Source organism: Ochotona princeps, chromosome 15 (genome assembly GCF_030435755.1).
Source record: "Ochotona princeps isolate mOchPri1 chromosome 15, mOchPri1.hap1, whole genome shotgun sequence".
Lineage (NCBI taxonomy): Eukaryota > Metazoa > Chordata > Mammalia > Lagomorpha > Ochotonidae > Ochotona > Ochotona princeps.
The window spans coordinates 29507459-29519773 of NC_080846.1; the positions used below are offsets into that span (position 1 = coordinate 29507459).

The 12315-nt window shown below is 39.9% G+C and overlaps 1 protein-coding gene across 2 annotated transcripts in view; it reads right to left on the reverse strand.

The window, feature by feature from the left end:
- The window catches only part of CAPS2 (calcyphosine 2), a 38037-nt gene extending 28365 nt beyond the window's left edge, over positions 1–9672 (reverse strand). The window contains exons 1-6 of one of the 2 annotated variants that reach the window (XM_058673468.1): positions 9654–9672; positions 6474–6580; positions 3762–3808; positions 2475–2520; positions 1788–1961; positions 808–930 (exon numbers count right to left, since the gene is read on the reverse strand). In XM_058673468.1, coding sequence (XP_058529451.1) covers positions 808–930; positions 1788–1961; positions 2475–2520; positions 3762–3808; positions 6474–6551 — 468 coding nt within the window. In that variant the 5' untranslated portion in view covers positions 6552–6580; positions 9654–9672. Of the gene's footprint in view, positions 1–807; positions 931–1787; positions 1962–2474; positions 2521–3761; positions 3812–6473; positions 6581–9653 lie in introns of both variants that reach the window. The other variant, XM_058673467.1, reaches the window with a different exon arrangement.
- Between the last annotated feature and the right edge of the window lie 2643 nt (positions 9673–12315).

A 12315-nucleotide genomic window follows, 5' to 3' on the forward strand; every position in this document is an offset into this window, starting at 1 on the left:
TGGCTGCACTTTGCTGTTAATTGGAAGCAGGTTGATTTTGGATGATTGTGACTCCAGTAAAATAAACACATAGAATTTCCTCTCATCAGTAATGATAATGCACCTAGTTAAATCTGTTCTGCTTTATGTTTATTATGTAGGCTACATAGGTGAGCCTATTCCTGACCTGAGCACACCAATCCCTACAGGTACTCCTAAGATATTAATCACCCTGGGGTGCCAAGTGTGGCCAGGGGACTTCAGCTTCAAGCAGTTTGGTTCCTTTGTGCCAACACACTACAGAATTGGCCTAATTCTCTGTATGTAATAGAATTGTTCTAAACACCACTCACAAACTCAACAGATTTTGTGAAAGATATAATGCACAGTTCATATTGAGAAACTCGAGTTTTGTTTCACTTTTCTTAAAGAAAGATTATTTCATTCTTGGCCTTTCTCTCGCCTGAACTGCTCTAATATGGTAGTATATGAATTTCAAAAACATAAATTAAAATAACCAGACCACTTTAGGGGAAAGAGTAATGACAAATAAGCCTCCAAATATAGATAGCAGACAATTCTCATGGTACAAACTATTTTCCATCAAACTCTCACAAACTCAAGACAATTTTCAAACATAAAACATGAAACACATTCGCTTACATAAACGAGGATTCAATTTGCACACCAATATTCACATCAGATGATATGAATATTGTCCAGATAGAATTACTGCAGTTATCTTTCAGTTGCAAGTCTGTAAAGTCTTGGAAAACACAGTCTCTCAATGGCTTATAGAGTAAACACAAATTCCGATTGATGACTCACTGCATTTGATTTTCTCATGCTGAGTTGTGCACCGTAGGGGCTTTCTGCAAAACCTTGCTGTAAGAGGGCTTTCCTGTCCAGATCTGTGAGGCCGTTCGGGCTGGCTTCTTTGCCTTGTACACACTGTAAGTGAAAGTAACAAACGGACCATTATACATGTATATAGACATGAGTAATTGCTTAATGTTACAGTAATGACTTGTGTAGGCAGGAAGAGTACGGGTTCTGACCATGAGATTACCTGTGTCTGAATCCAGCTCCTTCATTTTCAAGTTACATGACCTCTCTGAGCCTCTGTGAACTCACGGATAAAATGGAAATGCATCATAGTAACTATTACAGCAAGAACAGCATTAAACAGGATATATCCAACTATTAAAATGCATCTCTGACACACAGCAGTTATTAAATAAATATAACAGCTGTTGTAATGTTTTATCCATACTGTGTTTTTGTAAAATTGATAAGCATGACGTGTCCATTCTATTATAAAACTAAATTCAGAAGTAAAGCACTGCAAAAAGCGAGAGAGAGAAAAAAATAAAAAGCTCAAAATAAACCAGAGACCATTAAAACTACACAATGCTTAAAACTACGAAACACTAACTTTGGCCTAACAAAGTTAGGTTACAAAGTAAAAAACACTAGTGTTCCCAATGATAAGTGAAGACACAACACATATCTGCAGGCTGTATGTTTGATACAAGAGAATTTATGCAGAATGAAGAAGCCCTGTAACTCACCGTGGAAGAATGAACAGCCTAATTTAAAAATGGCTGGAAATAAATACGAAAGGAGTGAGTTGTACAGATCTAAGGTAGGCTCTAATTAAGAATTCTAAACTGTACATTTGAAATTTGCAAAGCATGTAGATCTTAAAATGTTATTACAAAAAAAAAAAGAGTAAAAGGCTTCAATGATCTAAACAGACATTTCTCAGGAGAAGACTAAAAAGCCCAGGAAAAGATGTTCAACATTACCTTGTCCTCCAGCTGGTTTCCTGGGGACTGCTGAGGCATATTTGATTTTATCTTTTCTGAATTTCTCTGACTATCCTGTTCATATCCTTCTTTCATTTCAGCTGCATTTTCTTGATACTTTAGTTTGTATTTGCTTGATGGTGCTGGCAAATTTTCAGCTATTACATCCTGGTCCTAGAGATAAAAAGGAACAACAGGCTGTTCAACAGCTAAAGAGATCAAAATAATTATTCTTTTTTCTTATTGACATGAACAGGCTTAGTATTTCCCTAAGCTTGTATGTCTAAGAAGCAAATCATCGTAATCGTGTTCTAAACAGAGGTGGTATTTCCAATACATAGCTGCAGGAGCATCGTGGGCGGACCCGGGCACACAGGATGCCGCAGCTTGGGCAGTGACTGAGAGAAGACAAAGTCCTCCAGGAGGACCACACTGAGCCTGCTCACGTCGGACAGTGCTGAGGGCCAAGTCTCCACCGGAGGAGAGGAGTCAGCCAATCCTTCAGGGGAAGACTGGTAGGTAGACTCAGACCAAACAACAGAAGAAGATGAATTTTGGATTAAAATAAATATGTGCTCTATAAAGTGGAACATCTTAAAAATCATCCTAAGAATAAGTTTAATGATATTGTATTTTACATGTGAAATGGTTTGTATGCTTTTATATTAAATAATAAGTAAAAATTACCTCATCATCAGAGGCAGCAAGGCTTCCCAAATCAAGTCGTGGGACCCTGAAAGAAACAATCCATGGGGCTGTAATAAGTGTGAATAATGTTGGCTACAGCCTACATTACCAAGGTACACTTAGCCAGTGCTGGGCTGCCTTGCCATAGGCCATTGTTAAAGCTGGAAAACTAAACCTAATAAGTCTGTACCTCTCATGTAATAGTTGGCTCAAAAAAAAACCTGAGGAAATAGTTTTTTCAACATTCAGAAGTGTTATTTAATTGACTTAGCAAAGAAATCACTCCAGTAAATGAAAGTACCAGTCAGTAGCTTACTGAAATTTTTCTAGCTTGCAATTTAGCACTATAGGTTGATTTTAGTTAGAATGCAACAAAAAAAAAAAAAAAAAGAGAGAGAGAGAGGGAGATAAAATAAAGACACAAAACAGCAAAGCATTCTAAGAAGATAAAGTATGTAGAATCCAAATGAATAGTTTAGAAGTTTTTTATTAACATTTGTATAAGTTTTGATATACATACTTTATAGCAGTAAAAATTATAATCAACATGAGATGTTCTTAAATTCATTTGAGTAAAATTTATGATAAATTTACAATATACTTCTCAGAAAAACAGTTGTTAAATATTTATAAGCATATATAAGTCTCCAAAACCTGAGCCTAACTCTTATGGCTAGATTAGGATGGGAGAACCTATTTTGTAGACTCACATGAAATTAGGGACATTAGCTTGTATTTAGTCTACAAAAATGGCAATGTCACCTAGCATAGTGATTATTGTTTTTGATTTGTGGTTTGCAAGGAGCTCTGTCACCTAAAATTCTTGAAAGATTATAAAGATCATTCATTTCAAATGCTAAAAGGCAAAAATACAGAAAGATAAAACATAACGTATTCTAAACCAAAAATGTAACTCTGAGACTGACAAAATGATCATATTCCTTAGGCTCAGAGCGCAAATATTTGCTACTTAAAGTATAACAATTATAATTGTAGTGAAAATTGTATTTCCTTAATCAATATATTTACATTTTCTAAATAAACATTTATCTCTTTTGAGAAAATGTAAAAATAATGTTAGCAAAAATAAAAACAGCCAAAATTACCTAGAATCTATTGTCATATTACAAGAGGTATTTTCATTCCGACACAGTTTTCAAGCCGTCAGTACATATATGGAGTTTTCTGTAGTTCACACTCTTAGACATATACATAATTTTTTCATTTCTCAATATATAATACATATTTGCCTATTCACCAGTTCTAATATGAGGAAATGTGACTCACACAGGTGGGGAAGTATTCGGAACTGCCCAGGGTCCAGAAGTCCGTCCCTGCTTTAATGTAAAAATGGAAAATTAAAATCAGTTTTACATTCCTTCAATGTTTAAAGAGTCAGTGGACCAGAGTGAGCCAATCTGCTGAGGCTACTTAGGATTTCTCCCAGAATGCTCCAAGTAACAGACACTGAGTAACAAAAGCTTCTACCTTCAAATAAATACACAAATGCATCCTTAACAACAACAAAAACTCTGCTTCTGCCAGAAATGATGTTTCTTGAAACCACTGACAAGAGTTATCACATGGAAAGGGATAAAACGACAGTGAATACTTAGCTCAGGCATTATCTGCACAAAGAAAGGTGATTACACACCATTTTTGTTTTTTCTTTTTTTCAAGATTTTTTTTTGAAACACAGATGTTGCAGAGATGGAAAGATAGAAAAGCAGATCTTCAATCCACTGGTTCACTCCCCAGTGGCTATAACAGCTGGAGATGAACAGCTCCAAAGCCAGGCGCTTGGAGCTTCCTCCAAGTCTCCCACAAAGCTCCCACCTGAGTCAGTCTGCTGCTTCTCCAGGCCACAAGCGGGGAGAGGGTTGGAAGTGGAGCCTCTGGGACTTGAACTGGCGCACCTATTGTGTGTCAGCACCACAGATAGAAGCTTAGCTATGGTGCTGGCCTCACAGCAACCACTTTTTTTAAGAACTTAAATCTTGAGCTTTCTCTTAAAAATGACCAGGCAAACTGAAGCTTACGTAACATGAAATGCAAGTAACAGAGTGAGGAAGCCTGTGATGCAGAGCATCGTATTTGGGCTGAAAAGGGCCACTTTGATAAAGTTTGAGGCTTTCAGATCTGACCCTTAACATAATGTACCATTAGACCCACAAAGCAGTAACTTCTGCATATAACAGAGATGGTTTCATCCAGCCGAAAGAACAAGTCAGAACTAGAGTTCAAAATCCTGGAGGATTAGCCAATTGAGCCATCGCTCCAGACCCAAACGTCTACATTTTTTAAGTACACAATCCTTACCAGCCTGGTTACCTTCTCCAACTTGTTTGCCTATTAAAATTCTGAACCAAGGATAGCACTGTGGCATAATGAGCAAAGTCACTTTCTGCAACACCAGCATCACATTAGATACTGATTTATATCCCAGATGCTCTGCCTCTGGTCCAGTCCCGGCTAATGGCCAGGAAGGCAGAAGGTGGCTCAAATTGAGCCACTGCAGCTCCTGGCTCCTGGCTTCAGATCTGCCCAGCTCTGGCCATCATGGCCATTTGGAGAATGAACCAGCAGAAGGAAGGTCTCTCTCACTCTGTAACTCTCTTTCAGATAGATAAATAAATAAATAAATCTTTTTTTAAAAAATTCTGAACATTTTTCAATGGTTACAGATGCCATTCCTCATTGAATCCTTATCTAATCCCCACATCTAATGCTCACTCTACTTTGAAACTTCATACTTGGTATGTATTTCTTTTTAATATATTTTTATTTTAAATTTTGAGGTACAATTTTGTGTAGGCTGGGATTGCCACCCCAAACTCCCACCCCAGTCAGATTTTTCCGATGCTGTTACAATAGTGTAGTCCTTCATAAGGAATCACAATTCCATCAGTCTCTTATTTAAGTGTACCCCGACATTGTTGGTACAGACAATGTCAGACAGTCCAGCATCCCATTGTCTACACATGTCCAACCGTTTCATTGGGATTCCATCTTTCGTCTGAATGCAGGGATGCATGTTCCATTACACCCCCACGTCTGTATATGATAGACCCCAGTACTCCATCACTACACATTACCATAAGTGAGAACTAGAGTCCAAACTTAGTATGTATTTCTATAGTTGAATGTAACACTGTTGGAGTTATAAATATTACCTGTAAGACTCAAGGTTCTCTGAGTCTTCATCTCTTGATTGTTACATCTTTAGCCTATATTATTGTGCTAGGTATGTTGTAAGAATAAGATAAATAAATCTAAAAACAAAAAAGTGGTTTAGGGGCCCAGCACAGTAGCCTGGTGCTAAAGTTCTCACCTTGCAAACACTAAGATCCCATATGGACACTGGGTCATTTCCTGGCTGCTTCACTTCCCTTCCAGCTCCCTGCTTGTGGCCTGGGAAAGCAGTAGGGCATGGCCCAAAGCCTTGGGACCCTGCACCCGCATGGGAGACCGGGAAGAGCTCCTGGCTTTACATCAGCTCAGTTCTGGTGGTTGTGGACACTTGGGGAATGAACCAGCAGATGAAAGAGCTTTCTCCCTGTCTCCTTTTCTGTGCAAATCTGGCTTTCCAATAAAAATAAACAAATCTTAAAAAAAAATAGTGGTTTACAAAGTAATGTATTCCACTTACAATAGTGTATCAGTTATGGATAAATCCACCAAATTATTAATGGGGTGTATCCAAATGATGGGAAGGCCAACATTTTCTTCTTTCCTTTTTACATACTTTATTTAGATGTACAGATAATTCCAAAAAATAAAACAAAAACTTAATTTTTTAAAAGAAAAGTTAACTCAAGCGTTGGTGAGTTTTAAAGTAAGGATTATATTCAATTTTGGTGTTTCCGTTATTCAAATCTAGAAAATCTTTATCCTAAGTATTTCTGAGTATGAGCCATTGTAAAAATGTGAAGGGGGTGGGGGGACTGGAAAATTACTGCCAAATCATCCTGCAAGAGGAAGGTGATTGAGCTTACTTACTTGTAGCGAATGTCTTCCAGGGAATGGCTGGGCTTGCCTCGTAGGAGAAGCAGCAACTTCTTTAATCGTTAAATCCATTCAAGCTCATGCAAATATCATGCAATATACTTTTAAAAAGGTAAACATGGAAGAATTGATTCTAAATTCAAACAAGTCGTATAAGTTACAATACATTCATCTACAGAAAAAAACCTCAAGATTTACCACTTTTGCTTTTCATGAAAATCCACATATTAATAAGGTAATTACACTATGCCCTATGATATTCAATGACACCTTCCCACAGTTTCCCATTTTCCCTGGACTCTGTAAAGTTGTGCCTTTGAATGTCAAAGAGGCCTTTTCAGGTGTGATGAAGCATTCTGAGAAGGGAGAGTCTCCTGGACGAGGCAGTGAGCTCTGTGTCACCGCCAGGGTTCCTACGTGAGGAGCACCTGGAAAGCATCAAGCTGAGAGCAGCAGAGATGCTAAGGAGCAGCCCGACAGGACCGGCGGGGCAGGAGCGCCGCCTGCAGGCTCCACGAGGAACCGGCTGTGCTAAGGACTGCCGGAGTTCCGCCCCAGGACACACTTTCTATTTCTAACCTTCAGAAGTGCCAAAGAACAAATGGACGTTGTTTTACACTGGTGCATTCATGAGAATTTTGTACAATAATGATAAGAACGTAAGGCTAGCCTCTCTTGTCTACCTCAGGGAGATATTTATTTGTATTCTTTCTCCATTTCCCAAAACAGTGAGTTTCCGTTTTGACAGGGTAAACCAATGAAAATATTGTTAGTAAGCTATAAAATACAAAATACAAGAAAATGGAATGGGTGGTTCATTTCTTAGTTATGTGATGACTGCTAACATTGATTCCAAAAGAATTTGAAAACGATCATCTTGCTGGGCCCGGCGGCGTGGCCTAGCGGCTAAAGTCCTCGCCTTGAACGCCCCGGGATCCCATATGGGCGCCGGTTCTAATCCCGGCAGCTCCACTTCCCATCCAGCTCCCTGCTTGTGGCCTGGGAAAGCAGTCGAGGACGCCCAATGCATTGGGACCCTGCGCCCACGTGGGAGACCTGGAAGAGGTTGCAGATTCCCGGCTTCGGATCAGCGCGCATCGGCCCGTTGCGGCTCACTTGGGGAGTGAATCATCGGACGGAAGATCTTCCTCTCTGTCTCTCCTCCTCTCTGTATATCTGGCTATAATAAAAATGAATAAATCTTTAAAAAAAAAACAAAAACAAAAACAAAAGAAAACGATCATCTTGCAAATATGTGCAAGATAAAAACTCAGATGAATCACTTAAAATGTATATCATGTTTAGTCCCTTTGTTATTATAAGTGTTTGTTCAAATATTCATCTATCTGTATTTCCTTTTTCTACAACTGGAATTGGAGTTATTTTTATAGTAAATCATTTTTCTATTGATTTTAAAGAGAAACCATAACATAGGGCAAGTTTGAGTTAGAGAAACTTAAAGTCCTCATTTTTACTATGTGCCCGTAGCTTGACTGAAAATGTATTCTATCTGAGCCAATGACTCTTTTTCTTTCTTTATTTTCCTTTTCCTTTTTTTTTTTTTTTTTTTTGTTGTTGTTGTTGTTGTTGGAAAGGTAGATTTACAGAGATGAGGGACAGAGAAAAATCTCCCATATGCTACTTTACTCCATAAATGACTGCAATGGCTGGAGCTGAGCCAATCTGAAGCCAAGAGCCAGGAGCTGCTTCTGGGTCTCCCACATGCCTGCAGGGTCCCAAAGTTTTGAACCATTCTTCACTGCTTCTGCAGATCACAAGCAGAGAGCTGGATGGGAAGTAGAGCAGCTGGGACACGAATGGGCGGCCATCTGGGATCCTAGTGCTTGCAGAATTAACCAGTTGAACACTGAGCCAGGCCCAAGCCAGTGACTGTAATATGTAACATGAGCTTAATGTTGGCACTTTTCTGATCTTGATCAAAAAGCTCAAAAAACAATATCCCATCATTATGATGTGTATTTTATGTCCCCAAGTCCTCTTACTTGATAGGTATCCCCATTCTTCCCAAATTCATAGAGTACCCTTTATCCCAGCTACCAAACTCCCTTCTCATACAGGTACTACACATGTCAGCGCACCCCCAAACACCTGCACACATTACTTTGTTTTTATTTTTTCATTTTATTTGGAACACAAACACACACGCAGAAGGAGAGAGAGAAGATAACAGAAAAAGATGTTACATCTACTGGCTCATTCTCCGAACGCCCCCATTATATAGGGCCGGGTGAGGCCTGAGGCAGGAATGTAGAACTCAATCTGGGATTCTCGGGGGATTGGCAGCGACTCACCAACGTGAGCCACAGAGTGTGGCCTCACAGGGAGCGCAAGGAACTGGATTGCAAACAGAGAGGCTGGGACTTGAACAAGGCATGCTGATAAGGAAGGTAGGTATCCCAGACTCAACTGTTGGGTCACACGCCCACCCCGTGTTGTGACTACACTTTTAGGTTAGTTTCAGTCCTCTGCTTATGAGAACCACAATGACAACATGTGAATTCCTTCTTCACATAATTAGACAAGGTGTTTGCAGCATTGAGTGGGAGCTGTTAATTTTTCAAAACTGGACTGCAAGCCTCCTAGAAACTAGGAGAACACTAAGGTTACAGAATTCAAGTAGACACGCCACTTCAGCCCATTTAGGTAATTTGAGGCAGCTGCTGCAAGTCATGAGATGTCATTGTTAGCATTTAATAAATTTTGTCAACTGGTATATTCAGTACTGGGCAATGCAATTTAATTCACTTGCTACACTCCTCATTTTTAAATTGTGATTGTTTCCAATTCCAGTGACCATCAGCTCTGTCCTGGTTACTAATATAAGCGGCTATTAGGATTCTAATCCAAATCAGAACATGATGGAACAAAATAATAATAGTAAATTGATCTAATCACGGTCATATGCACGGAGGGGGAAAAAGACTGATCAATACAATAAAGTATTTAGGATTCATGGGAGCAGAGAGTAAATCTAAGACCCCAGCAGTAACACACTCAGATGTCCGAATTGAACCTGAGGTAATCTTAATTTCCAACGTGGTAGAATAACCTCTTTGATCTCACATCACCTCCGCCCCCCCCCCCCCCCCCCCGTTAAATTATACTTCATAACACCGGCAATGCCCCAGAAACACTTCCCCGTATCTTCCCTACCTGGAATTCCTGGTCAGGCTTAGGGACGGCCAAGGTAACAAGTTGGGGAACACTCAGCTCCAGAGCCAGGAGCCTCGAAAAGGTCTAAACTGAGGCGACTGTGCCCAGAGACTTCGGACAGGCTGGAAGGGGCAGACAGCAGCGTCTGCACGTTGCCAGGCAACAGGCGGCTCCACGCTAAGTCTCTTTCTTTGACTTCCTAGAACAAAAAAGGCCAACCGCCCAGATCTCCAGCTCCTTCCACCCCACCTCCCGCCTTTCAGCTGCGTTTCCCGCGCCCCTGAGGTGCGCCCAGACCCGGCACCAGAGCAACTCACCTGCGCTCCTCAGCCCCTAAACATCCACCACGGTAATTCCTAGTTTATCTGAACTTGACTTACATTGTGCACATAGCAGATAATGTCTGCCGAACACCCAACGTGAAATTTGTATGGGGAGTCCGACGGTGTAACAGGCAGTTAGGGTTGCTGGTGCCTGGTGAAGCTAGCTTTATAAAATATAAAACCTCAATGCCTGCCCTTTCCACACAGGGTCACCCAAGCTTCACCCCAGCCTCTTGAGGGAGAATAAGAAACAGATTAATATTGAAGAAATATTGAAGGAATATAAGCTCAGGAAGAAATTAGTGAAATGATGAAAAGTAAACTTCCAGGTAGGGACCTCCTGTGAACAGGGAAGACTTTAACGAGGAGAATTCTGGAAAGGGCACTGCAGGCAACAGGAGCAGAAAGCCTGAGGAGATGGCAGCCAGATGGACGCTACGCTGGGAGAGATGCTGCTGCCCCGGGAGGCAGTGCATGGGTTGCTCAGAGCCATGGGCAGGGGGAGAAGTACCTCACGTTCACCTGGTAACGTGGAGGTGTCTGGGACGATAGGTTTGATGTTACCATTTTGGCCCTTGTTTATATGCTTTGAAACTACGGTTTTTCTATTTTTACTTGTTGAATATTATAGTGGGTGGTGCATTGAGCCTGTACTTATACAGTGTATTGAAATCATGTTTTTACAAAATTTAAAGACAGAAAAGAAAGGAAGAAAAGAGGAATTTGAGGAAGGGAATCAGAAGGAGGGAAATATGGTTGTCGTGTTAGAATGTTACCTATGAAATACATGAAATCTGTTCTTTTATGTTAACACAAATTTTAAAAAATAAATGGCAGGCAAATGCATAGAAAATGAGAATTTATTACAGTAAAATAAGAGTGGATGCAAAGAGGGCCTTGCTTTGCATGCACTGGGATCCCGTATGGGCACCAGTTTGCATGCTCTTGGCTTTGGATTGGCTCAACCAAGGCTGTTGTGACCACTGTCCTCCTCTCTGTGTATCTGACTTCCCGAGGAAAATAAAGAAATAAATCTTTAGTAATAAAATAAATAATAATAATAATAATAATAATAAAGAGAGTGGATACGAAGTAACAAAGTAGAAGAATATCACAAAGTAGAAGTTAGTGGTTCTAACCACTAACTCAGCTCTCCATAGAATGGGCAGGCGAGAATTCTACCACTGAACCACCAATGCTGTCCATAGAATGGGAAAAAGTATTTGGATTCAGGATATATTATAAATAGTATCTGTCATTGAACTAAATGCATGGATTAGGGAAAAGCAGAATAGAGTAGCTAGATATTCACATGAAATCTTTCAAGCAACAAGAAGCGACGATGGTTAATTTTATATGTCACTTTAAGGATGCTATGGTGACCATTCGTTTGGTTAAACATCAATGTATGTTGCAAGAAGATAGTTTCTAGATAGGATTTATTATGTCAATAATCTTTCAATATAGCAGATTGCCGTAACGCTCCTTAATGTGAGGGCAGACTCAACTGTCCAAAGAAAACAGCAGTCCGCCTGCAGTGTTTCAGAAATTCTGCTTGAATTGCTAGTAGTTGGATTTAAGATTGCAGCCTAAGTTCTTCACAGTGTCTGACCTGTGGAGTGCAGATCTGCAGTGCCCACAATCCCAGGAACCCATTTGTTGAAAGCAATTTCCGTTTACTTGCATTTATATATATATGAACGTATCTGAATACACACATGTAAATTCATGCATGTCTTTGGACCATGTACTAGGGATCTTAAGAAGTTCATGAAGAATGCATATCATGGGGGGGAATATGGATTTTAAAAATTTTGTACCAAAATAAACTTAACTTTTAATTCCAGTTTTTTACAAACCTTTTGATACATCCTGTGTGTAATGTTGAAGTAGTATATAATAACAACTCTCCATCAGCAAGTGGTAGAAAAAACATTATCTTTATTATTGACTAGAATCTTCCTTAAGATCCTTGCATTTTCTCATTTTACTCTAATTTCTACGGTGACATCAGATGACAAAGTCCTAAGTAAATCATTAAATATTTGACAAGGTAAAAGTTGAGGATCATAGTGTATCGCCAAATAGATTGCTTATTCTCACTCTTACCACTGTTCACGGATAAGAGTAATTTACTGCTACAGTTTATTGGAAACAATTTTTTTTTAAAAGTTACACACGGCTGCTGACTTCGCCAAACCAAACGACAACGCTGTGCACCGGTCTGGGTTCGCTGTCAGCATTCAATTCACCTGTGCTGCCTGTATGCTGTCATCTGCATGACGATCCCAGCGCCCTCTAGAGGACTTCCAGATCACAGCTGTAGAGAGCATTTCGGG